The sequence below is a fragment of the Malurus melanocephalus genome, unplaced genomic scaffold (genome assembly GCF_030028575.1).
Source record: "Malurus melanocephalus ecotype Western Australia unplaced genomic scaffold, MMel_1.1 scaffold_55, whole genome shotgun sequence".
Taxonomy (NCBI): Eukaryota; Metazoa; Chordata; class Aves; order Passeriformes; family Maluridae; genus Malurus; species Malurus melanocephalus.
In genome coordinates, this window is record NW_026623287.1 from 32,604 (window position 1) to 53,345 (window position 20,742).

At 41.1% G+C, this 20,742-nt stretch overlaps 1 protein-coding gene across 1 annotated transcript in view; it reads right to left on the minus strand.

Annotated features, from left to right (window-relative positions):
• Window positions 1-20,742, minus strand: part of UBE2R2 (ubiquitin conjugating enzyme E2 R2) — a 53,135-nt gene that overhangs the window by 9,791 nt on the left and 22,602 nt on the right. The window contains exon 2 of the mRNA XM_057365590.1: window positions 2,937-3,023. Within this exon, the coding sequence (XP_057221573.1) occupies window positions 2,937-3,023 (87 nt within the window). The remainder of the gene's footprint in view (window positions 1-2,936; window positions 3,024-20,742) is intronic.

Here is a 20,742-nt window from a genome sequence, read left to right on the forward strand (position 1 = left end):
GTACGAAAACATTACTTCTCCCAGGACACGGATGTTGAACAGATGGTGTAGGGCAGGCTTACACTGCTCTCCTAGGCCACAGCTGTTTGAAAAACCAGGTGAAAAAGGAGATGCTCTCTRAAGGTTTCACTGAAAATCCCTTCCAGCATGCAGCAGGAAGAATATTCTGGCAGCATATGCAAGCCATACAGCCACATGTAATCCTCAATATGTGTTTTAGTCACCAGTATTATGGCCTGAATATAGATTTAAAGCACCATAATGACTATTTAAGAAAGCTGTCAACCCARTTCTCCATCAGCAACTGCACTCAGACACAAGTGCTTTGTGGGAGTGCTGGAGCAGTATCCACCACAGCTGATATCCTCCACTGAGGCAGACTCCAGGGACTCGTGTGGTCCCAATGCCTTACTGCAGGGTGGGGTGAAGGTGCCAAGGAGGCCTGAGGCCAGCCAGCACATGGCCTCTCCAGGCCCCATAGGGCTTTGCTGTTCCTCACATCCATCCGTGGGGTGAATCACAAGTTCCTTGAGGTAGCCACACCTTCAGGAGGCACAGCCCCAGCTGGGGGATAGAGCTCATGCTGGCCCTTGTCACCCTGGCCCAAGGCACAGGCTSATGACAGGATCAACTCTGTTTAGGACTCCAGGCTGGCAGCTCCTCACACACCTGGTCTCAGATCTTTCCAACACCGCTGGAGCGTAGAGCAGGCTGCTCACAGCAACAGCATCTGTGCCTTTGAGCCCCAGCCAGTGATCACAACTACAGATAGCAGCAGCTCACCTGGAGGGTTGTGATCTGTATTCAGATTTCAGTGGTGCACCAGCCCTGCCAGGTATGCTAATCTAGCAGGCCCATCACTTTAAAGCAGATTTTATCAAGAACACAGCAATGCAGCACCTGGAGCTGCTGAATTCCAAAGCACATACTTACGTTGCTGGAACAGTTTGCTGAATGAAGGCAGTTTCCTTTTTAGGACTCCAACAGGCTTGTGAAATCTTGGAATTTTTTTAGTATCATTCCAAGGTAAAGTTAACTTTCCTAATGTTAGATTATGTTCAGTCTACTCTGCTTTTATTAATAATTTCCATTAGTGTTTCCTTTAACCATTTTGTGGGAGAAAGCAATGYCAGTGACCTGGAGGAAGTATGAGGGAACTTCTCCCTCAGTACTTGGAAGAAGTTTGTGAAGCAATCAGGTCAGCAGCATGTGAACAAGGAGATTTGGCAATATGAAAACAGAGGGATGCAAGGATGTGAGAAGTTTYCCTCTTGCAATAACCAGTGTTACATGTTTGGAAATTGCACTGCATTAGAGTCCAGAAGGGTAAATCTGTAATACGGCCGGATGCGATCAGCACAAGGTTCCAGGGGTCAGGATAGCCAGGGGACAAGCCTTTCCCTACACACATTTTTGAAAGATATAAACAAGGAGAATRGGGTGTTCACGACTAAGAACTGTTAGGTCACAAAAATGAAGAGCAAGCAAATGCAGTTTTACCAAAATTCGATTAGATGACCCAAGTAAACTGGAGATGGGAAAAACACATATTACTCAAGTCTCATTGCTTGGAACTGGAATGTCAGCACCAACCTTCCCRTCTGGTCCTAATGGTAGATTCTCTAAACTGCTGCTTTCTTTCATCTTCCTTGCAATGAGAGGTTTGGTTTTTTTTTCCCCTCCTTTCCTCCTGGAAAACTGTTAAACCTCAAGCACTTTGGTGAGATACTCTGTTTCATTTGGAGTTATCCCAGTGCCTCATCTTCATTGCTTAAATGTTGTTTCCAAAACAGCCTGCAAGCTGCTTCAGATTCCCTCAGCTACAAGAAATACTGCTGTGAACACAAAGTACAAAGCTGAATGCTTCAGCATTTGAAGAGTAAACCCAAAATACAGCCATCAAATTTTGAGTTTGTTTCTCCTCCTACCTTCAGTTGTTTCYAGTCAATTTTTTACCTTTCCCACCAGGACTGGAAGTCCTTTCCAAGGCTCATTTTTGTAACTTCCTTCTGGTATCYATTTCCCACTCACCTGCATGAGGATTTCTGGATTCAAAATCAATACCCACAGTATGGGTCTGCAATAACCTGAGGATTTCAAAGTTGTCTTTATTTACAGATCTAACCTCCATGTAACTGAATTAGAACCTTAAAGAGAAGGTTCTAAAGGCTACATGCAAGATCCTGTGCCAMGTACAAGCCCATGTCAGAAAACTGTCAGAAAACTGATTTGAGGATGTCCCTGGATTTAAGGCAATCCCCTGAGCAGTCATTAATTAAAGCTGATTACTATTCTGTTCTGCACTCAAGTTTGGMAAGGTTTCCAGCCGTTTATTACTAAGCCATCAGTGCTGTTCTCACCATGATATTTGAAGCATGCAATTTAGCAGCAAGAACTTAATCAGAAAAAGGCTTTCCAAGCTTAAGCTATCAATGAAAGCCTTCATTTGTTCACAGCACAGAACAGAATGACAGTCCTGTTCTCAAGTGGGTCCAAATGAAGTCTGTAGAACCTCTCATAAAAAAAAAATCGGTGGGAAGGTGACAAACCTGCACTAACACAAACATTTTGGAAGCCGTAGTTCAACAGCTGCCCAAACTACTGAACCGGTTCTCCTTAGCAGGTTGACATTCTTCTAGGATATCCAAAAGTTCAGCTAAGATTTGGCTGATTTCCACTAAAAGTSAAGTTTTGAGCCAAAACAGGCCTTCAGCCTTCAAATACAGCTCCAYGAAACTGGGTGGTATTGAACCAATTGCCTCTATATATAAATATTCCCCTTCTGGACTTGTTRTGTAGTTGCATTGTGATCCAATTATTGACAGTTCACAGCCTTGACTACCCTCTGAATGTGATCCATATATACTGAGTACTGAGCTTAAGAAGCAGAAAGCTCTCTCATACACCCCAGAGAAGTTGTTTAAAAAACACCATACCTCATAAATGTTGGGGTGCCACATTTTGGTCAGGAATCTGAAGGTAGGTGGTGAATATGGATAGTCGATAGGAAATTTAATGTGAGCCTGAAAAAAAGCAAAATATTTTAGTTATGAAACAGAACAAAAAAGACCAACATGCAACAACTACAGTGAAAAAATTGAGGAAAAATATTCATTAGGACTATTGAATTGCTCATTTTATAAACCAATGCCCATGTGGCCCCACAGTATAACTATGCAATTTCTTATGGGTAAGACAACTGAACAAGAAAACTATAAAAACCTGGGCTGGCAATGCTCAGAAAACAAGCCAAAAGACATTTACCACGCCCCAATTCAAGAAGCACTATTCAGCAGCTGTTGTTTAACAGGGTAAAATACACCAGAAAAGTTTTAACTTGAGACTACAAGTTACTGCTGTCTTTTTGGGTTCAAAAAGCAGACAAAAAAAAAAAAAAAAAAGCTTACTAAGCTGAACAGACCTGTTTTATATTTGCTTGTACAAATGTTTGAAATTACTCTTCCCATAAGGAAAAGAAATTGTTACATAATTTGCTCTAGTTATTTTGCCTTTGTTTGAAAGTTAAGCTGTTCCATCCACCTGTTTCTAATACATGTTTTGCTACCACAGGCATTTTAGAAGTCTCAATATAATCTGTATTTGTTTAATAAATGAGTGCACCTTGAAGAATATTGATGGGCAATGACAGCAAACATCTTGCAATGGTCAACAAACAGCGCTGTGGTGCACAGCTCTGAGTGAAGTCAGCTGTGGGAAAGCTGCAGAGATCCCACCACTGGATATTAACTTCTCTGTGCTGTCCTGCCATTCACAGCAGCCTGAATCTGGACTGACCAAGCGCCCAAAATACTTCTCTCTGTAAGGTGGACTTGCATGCTGCTTGCTGCACTGATGGAGCACAAACCCTTTCCTTAGAACTGCTCAACCCACCAGAAAGTCCCACTGGGAGCCCCCTGGGGGTACTCCAGAGAAGCATCTCGTTGTCCCTGAAYTATGGCCAGGCTCATGAGCAACTGAGAATGCAAGAAGAGATCCAAAACACAAGAACCACATGATAGGAGCAGAATTCCAGATCACCCTMTTCTACTTAAGTACTAACCATGCCACTTGGTCAATAAGGCAAGCTATGGAAAGTTTTATCCCATAATACACAGAAACAGACAACCAAACAAATGGATTATTGAGCTGTTAAGTACCTGGCTACAGTTTTACATATCAGCACACACCTTTACTTTGCAACCCAATTTTATGGGGTCAGAGTGTCTGGTAGTCAAGAAAAGAAGGTTTTCTGCTCACCTTCATGAAAGAAATTCATCAGCTCACATGGCCTTACGGTCTGTACACGCCTACTCATGACTGTATGTGGGTATGTTACAGAAGCAGTGACTCCTCACCCTTCAGTGATTTGTCACAGCATGCTCACAGCCAAGAGATTTATGAATCACTTAAACAATCCCATAGTTTAAGGTCAGTTGCACGAATGGCACTGTTCCAAGAGAAGTGAGTGAATGGTTCTTGTCACCACACCACTGTAGAAGAGAGTTCTTGTCACCACATACTGCTGCAGCAAGGACATGCCTGGCCTACAATATGCCCCTCTGCACTGGGAGCAGAGCTGAGATCTACCTAGGATAGAGCATGTTCACTCCAATTCAAGTGCTTGCATCATATAGCTAGAGACTCCTCCAGACACTGGGGTTTTCCCAAGAAAGCACATTCCTGTGCTTACATGCAGTTTTGTGAGACCTAAGATGTTAAACGGCACAAGGACTGTGYACAAAGAGATTAAAAACAAGAGACAACAAAATTCAGGGCTGAGCTACATACAAGATTTCTTAGCAAAATGTCTTGGATATCTACCTAATTTCTAGGTGACCAAAAATATTGTGCCAGTAGAGTGCTAGCATTGCCATGCTTATAACTCACWGAGATGCTCAAGTAGTGCAGGTGTCATTCCTCTCAGTAAACCCCCTCTGCTTTTAAATTGTCTAGCCCTGAGAGTTTTGTCTCAAGAAGACCACTCCAAAAGTTGAGCCTGACACACCAGTTAGAATGTCTGTATGTGATGCAGACTCATGCAGAAGCTGTAGATGCTGCAAGACTGTTCCAAACTTTTCAATCCTGTTTGACAAACACAACTCTTAGCAGAAAAGGACTACCTGCCTAAAATAACTACCRCTATGGAATGCGGTGGTGTGTCACATGAAGGATTCTCTTGTGCTCTAGGAACAGAAAATGCAGCTGGGAGAAACAAGAGAAATCTTTCCTTCCCACATGCAAGCAGCTAAGAACTGAGCTTCCCTGTAATCCATCATATATTCAGAGAAAGCAGTCACATTATATGTTGCTATTTCTAACTAGTTTGTAACTCTTTAGCACATTGAGATGCTGTACTRGAGCATAAAGCAAGTGAGGCTTCTCTACCAACCTGATTTCAGAGTCAAAAGCCCCTAAAACAGAAAACCTCACATTACAGGCAGGGATTTTTTTCCAAACCAAAAGAGCACCACTGTCAGGTCCTCGTGGTGAGATCATCCAGAATTTGAAAGTGAAACAAAACACTTTCCCAGGCTATTACAAACAGGTCTGAGAAAATTACCTCATCTCTTCTCCAAGAGAAACCATGGAAAGTTACGTAAGCTCACTCTGCTCTCACGGAATGGAATGCTATTTGRGTTTCTGTGTGGGTTAGGCAAGCCAAGAATTTCCAAGACAAGCTGCAAGACTGCTTGCAAAGATGCAGCAACAGCCACAATTACAGGTCACTCCACACGCCCCCCCGCCCCGAAAGCCTGATTTGAAACGTGTATAAAAAAAAAAAAAAAGAGCAAATTAAGCAATAAATTTAATTTAAAATAGAGCTCACAGAACAGTTTCCCCCTATAATTTCACTAATATAAAGCAAAAAAAATCTGTTAAACTCAGACAGACTGCTAGGTATTAGAGACTGGCAGAGTTTTGGGGGAGTTTTTTGTTAGCTCAGTTATGGCCACAAGAACTAATTTAGTACTAAAGGTGCAGATCAGTCTTCCCCCCTGCAAGTTACTCCCCAACAGCTACTGCATTCACCATGTGCTTGACTCCTCAAAGTGAGTTTAAACAGAACAGAAATAATCCTATTTTTGTGCTGATTTTAGCCAACTGCATGCCATGGCTCCTTGATATCACTGAACATACTTAATAACCAGGAAAGTGGAGACCTACCATCAACCCATTCCTCCTTTCCCCAGTTTATAACTAGCTATGCTTACAGTCCCTAGAAAAATAATAAACTCTCCAAACTGGCAGAAGATACAGACCTTTACAGGTATTTAAAGCTACTGCCACAAGAACTTCAACTTCCAAATTACACCACAACACAGATTTTAAGAATATTGCTACCAGCATAGTCACTTTGTTTCCTCTTTTACTGCTTCTCTGCATCCTCAAGAGTGATACCACTTCAGGTTTGTTCATCTTCTTTAAGCTGGATAAGAAAAAGCCAAAGGTTTTGCTATATATGCCAGAAAAATACACAATCTGACTAGATCTTATGTCATGTGACTGAAATTACAAGGCTAATGTTTCTGCCAGCCACTGAATTATTCACCGATTCAGTTGCTGTGAATAACTATTTCAATGATTTTGTTTCTTGAGATCTTGCCACACACTTGACTCAACACTCATAGTTGGGTCACAACTACTCTATGCAGCACTCCAGGCTTGGGGCAGAGAGTTTGGAGAGCTGCCTGGTGGGAAAGGACCTAGTGGGGCTAGTTGACAGCAGCTGAGTATGAGCCAGCCTGTGGCCAGGTGGCCAAAAGCAGCCTGGCCTGGATCAGCAATAGCGTGGCCAGAGGGACTACCAAAGGCAGGATACCCTCCTAGCCTCAGCCCTTGCTCCAACCCAGCTGTAAATGACACTTCAGGAACCTGATGCTGGTTTTTTATACCCGTCTCAAGTAGACAGAAACAGAGACCCCTGATTTTTAGGGAGTAAGGGAARGAATGTTGAATCCATCCTACCTGCCCAATGCAGACAGGCCAAGAGGGAAATGCATGTATTTCCTGGAAAGCCACCAAGATCACAACTGATTTGATTTGAAGATAAAGCACCAGCAGCTTTTACTGTGGCCAGCACAAACTGGAGCAACTTGGTGTTCCTGGAAGCGCCATTTAGGGATTATTTTATTTCAGAGTATCACAAGCTTAATGCCAGCCCTATGAAAACTCTTCATCAGTGAGGYCAAGGATGTTGAGCAAATCTTATTTAAGATCAGATACAAAGGAAGTGCTTTGAGTTTTAAAATAATTTTGCTGTTACTTGCAATTATCCRCTACAGCCAGCCCACAGATAAACTCCTAATGACTCTGTGCAGGTATCACCAAGGTCTCTTACAGATTGCCCATCTGCCCTGGCAGACTTACAGAAACCACAAGGACTCCTCACTTTCCTTCTTAAGGGGCACAACCAGGCTCCCCACTGTGCTCCTGCTGACTGCTCCACACACTGACCATGCAAGAAAGGTGAGAACAGGAACTACAGGCCACCACTGGGTTAAGTTCATATCTAATCCCACAAAATGCCCTTTCCTGCTTCTGGAGCATCAAGTATTTATACAATTCATTTAATGGAATCTCCTCTTCCACATTAAGCCTGGATTAGTGCACGCAGTATTTAACAACTATGTGCATGTTCAATAGAGGTCAGCAGTCAGTACCAGCAGCCTGTTTCTCACAGCAGTGAGGCTGAAAGCACTTTGGTGTCATCCAGCTCAGAACACGTAAAACATCATTATAAGACAGCACCACTGCRTTGTCAACTACTTGGTGAGGTAAAAATGAATGTAGGACCAACACTGCTGTTTCAGCTCCAGTCCTAAGTAATTTCTTATGGCAGAGCTGGGTGCTTGCCTAGTATTTTAAACCCAGTTATTGCTTCATTCCCAGCAGCACTGTATCAGTTTTCTTGACATCTGTTGTGCTTTCAGAGAGTAGGAACACATCTCTGATTCAAGATGAGTGACCAGATCACTTCAGTCTTGCGAATCCAGAAAACTCCCTTGGTGATGCTGCTGTGGCCATATGAACAGTAATAGCAGCAAACTCCTTACACCCTGCACTGCTTCCACTGTTTTATAAGCAATTTAACTCACAAAGGTCTGAATGTGAAGAATCAACCATATCTCATGAGAAGGAYATGAAGCATCTGAACAAAAAAGAAAATAGAGTCACAAGACAGCAAGGCAATGATGAGTCAAGAAGTAAGGCTAGCTTATGCAATCAGAGACTGGTTTGAMAGGCAACAGCCCATTCTCGTTTCACACTCAATCATATCTTGTACATATTTCCTAATTTAGTTATCTGGGGCACTACTAAATGTGTTGTTTTCAATGGATGACTCCCGCTGGTACAAACTAGATTTCCTTTTATCAGAACTCCTTTCAACAATAAGATGCTATTAAATATTTATCTGTCCATGTAGCTATGTTCACACAGCTGAAACTGYTGGCAAATCATCCAACCCAGACCAAAGCAGGTAAAGGGGCAGATTACAGGAGCACCCACCTACACTCAGCTAACAACTGCTAGGACCATTTTCACTGCTTTGATTGTCAGTTACACTTTTCCTGCTACAGAAAATGCTATCATTTAAACAAGTGAGGGAGATGAAGTATTAGCAAGAGATACTGAATTGGTAACAGTGCATCCTGAAACATCAAMGTATGTATTCTACAACCTGCCCTTTTTACTCAACTTTTGCTCTTGCCTGCCATTTCATCACTGAAAAGGCCAYTACCAGCAGCTATTTAAGATACAACATCAAACAGAACTACTTGGTCCTCTTCCATGGGGCAAACTGCTGATCCAACAGCTTTACTGAGCTTTGACACAGGAGTTAAGCACTGAAGCAATTTCAGACTCCCACGGGAGAAAGATGACATCATATTTAGGTTTAATGTATTTTCCCTGGATTTCCCATGCTGAAATATTACTAGATTCCACCTTCAACTTAACCTTCACTCTAGGATCAGGCCTGATTTTAGCAGAAAAAAAAAGGTTAAGATAGAATATATTAGAGACTGTGACAGGCCAGATTTTAGGAGACTTTTGCCATGGCTGAAGGCCTTCTATAGAGATTGTGCACTTGGATGTGATGCCTTCAGTTTGCCTACAGACTGTACACTGGCTTGAGATCARGGTCACTGTGTGTGTGTGTGTTTTGCAGACAGATTACTCTGTGTGACTTTTCCGGGCAGAAACAGATGACTTGRTTCTTATTTATATCTGTACAAACATACCGACTTCTCTATTTGGACAAAACAGGAAGAGTAACTCCAAATGTGTAAAACTKAAGCTTCCCTGTGCAGCCTGATATTTACTAAAGGAGCCAGAAATACTTCAGGATATCAAATCATGCATCTTCTCTTACGTCTTTGCTTCAGAGCAGAAGCTGGCACTTGAAATATTTCTACTGCACATATAACTGAGGATGCAGATACTTAAACTGGTAAAGCTCTAACATGAGTATAGCTGTTCTAGAAGAAGTTTCTGTCCACCGCAGAAAATGCAATTTTCCAACTCTTTCCATTTGCAAAAATAATAGTTTTGTTGTAGCAGTGGTGGGAATATTTGAGAATGCTTATTCAGAGTATCATGGTACATTGACTGGCATCTCCAACATCAYGTGTGGAAGTCCTTCAATTACATATGTAGAGGATTGTCATTTTGGGCACCTCTCTCCACCTGCCAGGCTTCATGGTCCAAAAGACTGTCTCTTTTATTAAGAACTGAATTAGCCTATGACATCTTCAACATCCTGTTCAATCTCATGTTTAGGAATTTCACTTTACTGGGTTAGTAATTTGTATTTTCTTGGAGCAGATTTACACAGGCACATCTACATCTTGACTACAAGAGAGCATGATATACTTCAGACTTACCCTAATAATTTGTAGTGGGATTGACTGAGAGTGGGATCAAGGGCAACCTCAGTAAGTTCACTGATGACACTGAGCTGTGTGGTACAGCCACACTCCAGAGTGAAGGGATGCCATCCAGAGGGACCTGGACAGGCTGGAGAGGTGGGACTGTAGAAACCTCATGAAATTCAAAAAAGCAGAGCGTGAGGTCCTACACCTGGACTGTGGCAATACCAGGAACACTCACAGAGAAGTGGGCGATTGAGAACAGCCTGGCACAGAAGGTCTTGGGGTGATGGTTGATGAGTAACTTGACATGAGCCAGCAGTGAGCACCTGCAGCCCAGAAAGCCTGATGTATCCTGGGCTGCATCCAAACAAGTGTGGCCAGCAGGTCAAGGGAGGTCACTCTCCCCGCTACTCTTGTGACATCCCACCTGAGTCCTGTGTACAGTTCTGGTGCCCCTGACACAGAGAAGGACATAGAAGTGTTGGAACAAGTCCAGAGGAGGCCACAAAGTTGACAGGAGAAGTCTATGATGACTGAGAAAGCTGGGGCTGTTCAAAYTGGAGAAGGTTGTGTGGAAACCTCATASGAACCCACAACCATCTGAAGGGGCCTAAWGGGAAGCTGGAGAGGGACTTTTCATCAGGAACTGTAGATAGGACAAATAGTAATAGGCACAAACTGAAAGGTTGGATATTAGGAGCGGACTCTTTACTGTGAGGATGATGAGAYGCTGGCACAGATTGCCCACAGAAGCTGTGGATGCCCCATCCCTGCCAGTGTTCAAGACCAGACTGGATAAGGTTTTGAGCAACCTGATCTAGAGGGAGGGGYTCCCGCCCATAGCAGGGCAGCTGGGACTGGATGATCTTTATGGAACCTTTCAGACCCTTAAGATCCTGTGATTAATTGTGGCCAAAACACATCTCAATTTTCAATAAGGCTGGACAGAGTGTCTACGAACTCCCTTAGTCATTCCCACATTTGCATCCTTACCAAAACACAGCAGATTGTTTTGTTGTTCTGTGAAGAAAGCCATAACATTTGTATCTGCTTAGTGAAGAGATGTCCAAGCTAGCTCAATATGAGAACACCCTTTCCTTCAGTCTGTTTTTACTATTTTTAGCCAATTCTTTAAACAAGCACCATTCATGAGTCAGTGAATGACTAATTGCCTTGATTCTCTTCCTATACAAGCCAGGCTGGATGTAAGAGGAAAGCTCTTCTCAAGGGACAGCCCATCACATGTTCTGCTAAAAACACAGGGCAGGTCTTGATGCAGTCACCTCTTTCATAAGCAGCAAGGGGAAAGGCATATTTATAGCATTCTAAGTGTAAACCCTAGCACTGTACTGCAGTGTTACACAACTTCGTCTTTCCCAGCATGGCAGGCAGCAGGTCTCTGATGAGGCTTCTTGAGCTGGCAGCAGCCTTTCTTTAAGCAAGAGACACTGGCTTCCAGAAACTAAATGGCAGCATTCAGAAACTGCAGTTGACATCTCACCTGTGCTGGCTGCCATGCAGAAGCCAACTAAGCACTTGTGCAGCCTTGTTTTTCAGCCACTGCATTACTGATCATAAGCCATCCTGTTTGGAGCTGGACACAGGCAACAAATCTAGGCAGACTCAGCAGTAGCAAGCAAGTCCGCTGGACTGTACCACTTCCAAGCAAACAGCTAAATCAGCAGCACCATCTCCTAGTGTGGACACCTAATCAGGAATGTGTTAGACTAGATGTATAGCCCTATAATGATACAACTGTATCACGTATAGCCCTACCTATTGTACCACCCATCTACAAAGTGTCTATGATCCTGCACAAGTGAAGTCTGATACACGAGCACAAGCTCTCCCTTGCCCAGCATACTCCAGTTCACTGTGGGAGCCATCAGTGTCAGAAGGTRTTTCCTAGTGAGAAGCTTATATTTGAGACACAAAGGCAAATTTCACATTATTGCATGATGTATCTGTCAGCTTCACTACCATGAGTTGCTCCGAGCAGACCAAGTTCAAAGTTTTAGCTTTAACTGCCGGAGGATAAGTGCATGAGCTGTTACACAGCCATCCTTGCTCCTCAGGCTATTCTTTCTACAGTAACAGGTTTTGGGTGGGGTTTTTTGTTTTTTTCTTTTCTTTTTTTTTTTTTTTTTTTTTTTTTTTTTTTTTTTGCTAATGAAGTGACAAATTAAAGAGGCATTCATCGTTCTGTCATTCCTTACCTCTTTTCATCAATGCTTTGTGCTTTAGAGGATTTGGATATCATAGCATTACAACCAGTATAACTTCACTATAGATATACAGGAGAGAAGTACAGCATTTAAGTGAAAGCTAGCATTGGCATTTCTACCTGTGTTCCAACTGGTTGCCATGTTAATTACTAATACAACATCCAGATATAGCCAGAAACTTCAATTAGCTGAAAAATCTCCTGAAAGAGCCAGCAAAAAGGAGCAAAGCAGGTTGAGTCATCTGCAGTGCAGCATAATTTAAGGTATCATTTATACTTCTTATAAAAGCAGAACTACTGCAGTCAAACAAAGCTCGGTACAAGAATACAGCCTTGAAATTCAAGCTTGTATGTAATTAATTTGAACCATTAAGTTTGAAGGCATACAGGGTGAGTAGCAGTCAGGAAGAAACACTTAAGCCTACCACAGGTTAAGAGGATTAAGGTCAAGGCAAAAAATTAATGAGACAGATGTAGATGAGAGTACAGGAAAAGGATCTTACAGTTTGGATGAAGAAAGATGGAATTTGTAGGAAGGTCAAAGGAAATTTGTACAACTGTGTGACTAAAAGCAACCCTTAAAGTCACTTTCACATTATGAAGTATTTTCTACAGRTACAAAGAAGGGATCTGAACGCATTTAATTTTTCTTCCTGTATTTAAGTGTATCATAGATAYTGCTCTTCATTTTAAGTGTCATATCTGACTCAACTTTAGATGAAGTTTGTGTGACAGAGCACAAGTAAGTGGCATAACAGGAAACATAAGAAAAGGTCTATGATAGCTCTACAGTCTGCTCTTAGTAAGAACTGGAGTGTTGATGAAAAGAAGCCCTGAAACCCAACAATGGGGAGAAAAGCAGGCCAGTCTAAGGTGAGCAAGAAGATAAACTGCCATAACAGATTGACAGCAAGAGCTGTTGCAAGAGGTGCTGCATTTATAGCAATAAATATTTGTAGGAACATGTGATATCTCAAGGGAAAAAGAAAAAAAGAGAACTTCCAGACAGAACAAATTTTCTACTGTGAGACCTCATATTCTATWGGACCCTTCTGGTATCTACCTTCTCATGGTTCTTGGATAACTTAATTTTCAGCTCTGTTTTTTAAGGTCTTAAAAGTTTAGCTGRACACACCAAAAAAATTACCTTCCAAAGCATTCTCATGCATATGCCAGTAGCCACATAGCAACTTCTTATGCTGAAGCCTCCTCAGAAACAAGGCATGTTGCCTTCCTGCAAAGCCTGATAAAAGCTCCTCCACTTTCTCAGTAACAGTATCATCACATATAATTACCTGTGACCACAGAAACCACTTCTAAGAATGCACACTTATGTGCATCTGATAGCTCAAATACACTAATCCAGCACACTTACACTCTCAGAAATCATAGCATCCATACAGTCAGTTTGGAAACTGGGTACGCTTATTCCATCCTGATAAAAATGATACCCACACATCCGCAGAAAACTAACACTGAGCACTAGATTTGACTGCATATGGAATAAGCCAAGGCTACCAAACCCCAAGACTGGCAAAGAATAGTCAATTCATACATATTTGTATGCTGGACAATTCCATGACGATATTCTTTCCTGCTTTAAGTTTTCAAGAATCATCTGATAAGTCTTCATGTCATTAGGTTTTTAGATAAGACACACTGCACCTGATATACTCACATCAAATTACAATGCAGTAATAAGCAATTTGCAGCAAAAGTCAACAGTGTTTTATAAGTACAGCTCTGTCATGAAAACCTATCCCAGTTACACAATGTAGCATGTGAACCTGTAATAATAACGTGTGCTGTTAATTAAAACCTTACCTACACTACGATAAAACATGATAATTTAAAAATAATTATTTACTTTCACTCACTATCAAACATTATCATGTATTTTTTTTTTACCTACTAGCAAGCAACACAGCAAGCTTCTAGGTGCTGATGCTTTAAGGTTCATCAGTAGTTAATGACCAGTAACTATTTCAAACAGATGATTTGGGTTCGGTCATGTTGCCAATACAATGGCTGCATTTTGATGTAAAAAAATATTAATTTGCTGCTTGTAAAGAAGTGTTTCAGTGACAGACTATGACATCTGCATGCAGCTTAGAGCATAAGCTGCTTCTTGCCACAGAAATGTTTCCAAAGCATGACTTGGAGGAGCCTCTAGTGGTGATAAAGTAGATGTGATTATGAATTAGCAGATGCTCAAGGATAATCTAAGAGCTTTCCTGGCTTTCATGTAGCCTAAAGACACACCTAGTCAAGTTATCAATAATGGGACCTGCAAGCCAAGCCGCACCATACACATCCATTTGGGACCATGTAGGATGTTTTCAACAGTGCTCTGCCTCCAAGTTTTACATTGTCTTGATTCAGAAAGGGAACCAAACAGTTTGCTTCCCATCCTCTTCAATTTGTAGGCAATGTTTAGTGCAGAAACTGAACAGAGGTATTTCCTGACAACTTGTTTAATCTCTTTCAGACTAATGTTTTTGGAGGAGAGGTGGAACCACGATGTCCTGTGGCAAAGAATTCTACAGCTTTGACTGCATGTTGTGTAAAAAATGCACTTGTTTTGACTTCATAACTGCATTTAATGCATATTCATTCTTGAATTAGGAAAGACAGTAAACCATCATCTTCTCTTTGCTCTTTTTGTTTAATGCATGACTTTTTAGCTCTTATCCCTCCTTAGTCATTCCCTAACGAATTCTGGAAGCATCCTAGAATGGGGAGCAATGCTGGTACCAGTTTTCTCTGAAATGTTATACTGACACAAGCAGACCATGTTTTTTAAATAAACTGTGTCTATGCACACAGAAGGCAAGGATGTGTAACCCTTGCACTGCAGGAACACATCCTTTGAGCAATTTTACACTGACATTAGAACAGTATCTTCCACAGACAATACTGCAGAATGTTTTGTTCCTGGAAAAGGACTTTTCCAGAGCACAAACTGTATCAGTTGGAAGCAGTCCTGTTTGAACTCCATTTGGCAAGACCAGCAGGTGTCAATAACTGTGGAGCTTCTCCAATCTCATGACCTGCTGCAGCCACACTGTTGTGGCCCGTAACTGGAAAGCTACTTTCATTCTTTCAGGAGGCCCTGTAACATTACTCTTCTGGGAAATGTTAATACTGATGCAACACTTCCTTTAGTCTAGCACAAAAGGAAAGCAAAAAAACCACATTTGGTGATTTGGCTGCCACGACTCGCATGCCATTTAGGTTCCTGTAAGAGCCCTTAAAGAACCGGAGCACCTGGCATTAGGTACTGAACAAAACAGMCAGCTTTTGTTTGTAGTTACAAGGTTCAGACGCTGAAAAAGTTAATGCTGTTTCAGCACTTTGGAATAACAATTGCAGGCTAGACACTGTCAAATAACTTCAGCGGTTTGTTTTTTAACAGCTGAAAGATTTGCCTGACAACCATGGGTCTCCATCTTCCTTACACTCCTGATACGCAAAGTAGAATTTCCCTGAAATCAAATAACTAATAGAACTGATGCTGATTTTTCCCCCCAAATACTACCAAAGTTATACAGCTGTTTGCAGAAACTGCAGTAACTTAAAAGCCTTCTACACATTATCAGTACATCCATCGTAATTGTCAATTGGCAGGATTTGTTTTAGGAGACCTGGATATAATGAAATTTCACAAGTACAGCCTTTGAGGTATACTCTGCCTAGAAAACAATACATAAAAAGGTAAACATTATTAAAATCATAAGAAACTATGTTGCTGTGTTAGACCTCTGGATGAAAAATGCTCAGCAAAATGACTGGAAGACAAAAAGATTTCTTTACCCCTATGCTGCCTACAAAGCTATACTTTTACATGGTTACAGCCTTATTCCTGCATGGAATTAATTTCCTGGAAAAAAGCCCAGCGACTTCTGCAGATGCTACTGTGGAACAAGCATATAATGACGTGCATTTAAGAGCTCTGTATGTCTTGGTAGATTTGGGGGGAGAGCACAGTTTGGCTGGGATTGGAGAACACCATAAGGTGACCAACAGGAGACAACCATTTTCCTGTAGCTGTTTTACTCTGTGCTGCTCTCAGCTGTTTTTCTTCATAGGAACAGCTACAGGATGGAAATTATAGCCAATGAAAAGCCTTATGCTATGAGTTTTTACTTTCACAAGTCTCTAGCCATACAAGGGGAATTACTGTCATACAACAGCTCACAAAAACCATCCCAGTTTATGCACCTTTGTCATACTACTAAGAGGTTTGAGAAACATATGGGGGAAGGGACTGCATGAACTTATTCAAAACACCYTGACAGAAAAATCGTCCACAAAAATAATTTTGTTCCTCTTCTTGGACACCAATATTATTTACTAGAGCTATTGCTCAGTTCCTCCTACCCCACCTTGGCCCAGTTTTTACTGCCTCTAAGGAAAAGCATTTTCAGACGAGCAAAATTGCCTCKATCAGACACTGCAACAGCAGTGCCCTTCAATATCACTGACAACAATCTGAGGAGTTGAGTATCAGATCCCAGGGTCTTCTTTGCTGTACTGAAAGGGTTATATATTTCCATATCTGGACAATTTGCCTCCACATCCCTCCAATCCTGAACTGGCCCTGTGAAACAGATATTCACCTTTGGAACCATGTATATCTACGAAGTACACTAYGGCAGAATTTTGGGTGACCTGTGTAATATATGCTTGCAAAACCACTCCCAAAASAGACTTCAACCATACCATTACACATTTTATCCATCAGGCATACAAACAGCTCAACCAAGCAATACAAGTCTCTCTAATGACCTCTGCACATCTGACCTTTAACATTACACTTGCCTGCACAGCATTATACTGTTCCATAGCCAATATTGATGGATTTGGTGCAACACAAAATATTCTGCAGATGTCCAAAATTACTTGGACTTTACCTGTCCTACTGGAGGCAGACATCTACACCATGCTACTCAAAACTTAAGTCCAACAAGCTTGCTTTCGATAATGGCAAACAAACACCTGTAACTCAGTAACTTGGTCAGACTTTAAAGACCAAATTGGTTCCATGACATGACATGGCACCATTTTCTCCTATGCAACAAATGAATGGACAAGGAACAACACTAGTGTCCATTTTAATGTTCACAAGCACTACCATATTGAACTTCTAAATTTTATTTAAAATCCTCACATAGTTCTTATGAACAGACTTACTTCTTGGAGTACAATAACAAAACCAATCCCCCACTTTTTTTTTTTTTTTTACAAAACACTTCAGTGCACCTGAACACATCTAGAAGCAATGCTTACATATCAATATGAACATCTCATTACAACAAAGATGCTTTGCAGTAGTGGCAGAACTCTCCTCCCCTGCACAGCAATACTAAGCAATCACACAAAGATGAGAGAATCCCTTTTAACTCCCACTTTGCACCCACTTATCAGAACAGTCATGAATAACTAGTCTAATAGGACTATCTTCKGGAGGTTTTTAGAAGCTTAATTATCACCTTTGGCATCAATTAGGTCAGCACAASTTGGTGCTTTCTGAAACTTTTTGGTAAGGGAGACAGCACCTTTACCACTGTTATGTGAATTTAGGAGAGGAAATCAAAGCCCCTTCTATCTCCAGAAATCACAGAACTCACATATAGTATTTACGACATCAATTTTTTATGTTTTCATTTCAAGTYCAGTTTAAAAACAGAGGAAGTGAAAAAAAATTCTCTACAAGGATTTGCTTCTCCTAAACAGGGTACCTTGAGCTACGTACTTCTTGATGCTCAGTCCCCTCCCTTCTCAGCTACAATGCTGCTGAAGGACTTTAATGTGTCAGCGTCAGTCCAGCATCAACATCACCAACATTAAACATATGTTTGAAACCAAATGGGGCCTATCAGTGGGGAAAGCATCTGTCTCTCAAACAGCCTGCAATTCAAGACACCCAACAGGATTTCAAATWAGCATGCTATGCTTTGAAGTTCAGAAAAGCTACCCTCTCCACYCCTACAAATTTCCACCAGAAATGACAAGAGATTTCCTAAAAATTCCTGTTACAGAAACTATGCAAGTTTTGTTCAGAAGGTTACTGTTCARTGTTCACTATGTCAAAAGCGAAGCTCTAAAAAAGATTACTTTTCAACAGACTTTTTGGTATTTGAAGTGTTCAGGTCAGATAAAAAGTAAGAAATCATACAACTCATCTAGGTATTAAAAAAGAAAATCAGAAGGCTTGACAAGTTATCTCCATCACATTATAAGACAGGCATTTACATTAACATGCAGCATTGTGAAGAAATCCTAACCTTTCTAAGGGGATACTTGAGAGCTACACAAGTAGATGACCTGTACCTACCACAGAAAGCAGAGGGAATGATAAAGACCTCTGCCTTTGACTGCATCATCAGCCTTCAGCTTCATGTGCTGCAAAATAAATTACATCGTATTGATTTTGCTAATCCATTCCAAATATGGTACACTTCAAACAAACCTGCAATGTAAGTTGATTAGACAACACTGACAARCCAGTCAATGAGTCCAAGAGCAAAAGGGGAACATCTAATCTGCTCATGGCTTGTGCTCTGGTATCCCAGGAAACCAACTGCAGCTGCTTGGTTCAAGTTGTGTACTATGCCAAAAATGTCTGCAATCCCACTCTAATAACCAGCATTTTCACAACTGCTAAGCAGTGTCTRCATGGCAGAGCAGCAGTTCCTTTATAGAATCTGAAGCATGAACTGCACATGCAGAAGCATGGTATGCCTGGGGAGCCAGGGCATTCCCATCTCAGAAATATTTTTACTACATCGTCAGATCCTACCTACAACACAAGATTTGCAGAGACATCAGTATAAAACCCAGCTCATGTGCACAAAATACCACAACGAAGTACAGGAGCAAGCATGAGCTAAATGGTCATTCCATTCCCTTCCTTGGAACCACTTTGCCACCCCTTGGTCTTCTGACTCAAGAAAACTTCCTTAATTTCATTAACACATTTAGCTTATCCCCTAAATGTAAACAAAAAGCATCAGATGGAATGCTCTCTACCTGATTATTTAATTATTTTCTACTTGGTAGTGTTTTGTAATTTCAATGCCTTAACAGCTATTGGTCTTCAGCAACCTGACATAGACCAAGTTAATGATCTAATAAGTCACCTAGAAAAATCTAAAATCCTAATTTATTTTAGGTACTATGTGTGCCATTTTAGTCTGACACTTCACAGCCTTGAAGCACTTAGCTGTCTGTACAGGAAAGATTCAGAGAAGACACCAAACTGACTACCCACACTCCAGAAGTCAGCATTTAGACTCCTGCATTCCTCTCAGAGGATGCTTTCAGAAAGATATATTTATCTCAGTATTAATTCTTTATATATTACATAGTTCAACTGATACCTATCAAACTGTCACAATGATAAATAAAAAAATGCTGTGGGAAAATTGAGATTTATAAGGTTAATTGAGAACTATCTTCCTGGTAATATGAAAGATCAGGATTACTAAACTATACTCCAATATTCTTAGTCAAAACAATCTGCAGAGACCCCAGGTGAGCCTCTGGTGTCCCTCTCAGGCTGACAAGCTGCCAYTACATTCAGCATCTTATTTGTATTTGCTACTAACTGTTTGCACAAATCCCTGTATTAATTTACAGTGGATGACCAAACCATATTTGAAGCCTTTATTTTGTTGCTCTCTTCCTCCCCATCAAAATACACACTGCAAGTTCACCTGCCTTAAGTATTTTTTTTAAACCTACCAGGGAGTATAAAGGACAAAACAGTGGACTAGCAGACAGAAGCAATTGTGATCTAGTGCATAAACCAGGATTGGAAATGACAACAACAAATTAAAATATGACAGTTTCATTCAAATATCAACTGTTCAGAAGTAAACTCATATTAGTGCCAAAGCCAGATCTGGAGATTCTTTCAAGCTCATTTTCCATACAGTCAGTTTCACTGTATGGAAACTGACAGCGTTTCATTGTGCTGTAGTGTTGTTCCAAAATGGGTTCTTTTTCCCACAGTGCAAGAGGCCAATCCTCATTCAGAGTTGAGGTATTTGATTTATTTACAGCTCTGCACAGAAACAGGGGCTGGATGGCAAACCCACAAAGCCAACACAATGACTATCAAAACTTTTCAGTATTTACACATTTTAGCAAACAAAGGCATTAATGTTCATTGGGTACAAGTTACCTAGTTCCCTCATTAATTAGTATTCTATCTTATATTAGTTAAATTATTCCCTCACTTCTCAGAGCACACGGACTAATAAGCACTTCTCTTGTTTTGAGTCAGTGGGTTTCTTGGGCCAGTGGTCCATGAATTGGTGGTCCTAATTTTCTCTTGCCAGAACCACTTGTTACCCAGTTGGAGCTGATTACTCAGTTGTTGACTTTATTGTTTTCTTCCTTATCTTGTGAGTTCTGCCAAATGTCCTTGGGGTTAGTAAACTCTGCATTCTTTATGCCATTATCAGCGGTACATCCTGCTTCCCAAGCTTTGTTAATCTCCCCCTAGGTCTGAGAATATTGAAGCATGTCAAGCCTTGAAACTTAATAAGCCTGTTTTGACAAATAATGTACCTTTCTAACACCTGGAGATCAGCGTGAAGAGCCTGTCAACAGCGAGAAGGCACTTAAGAACAGCAGAAA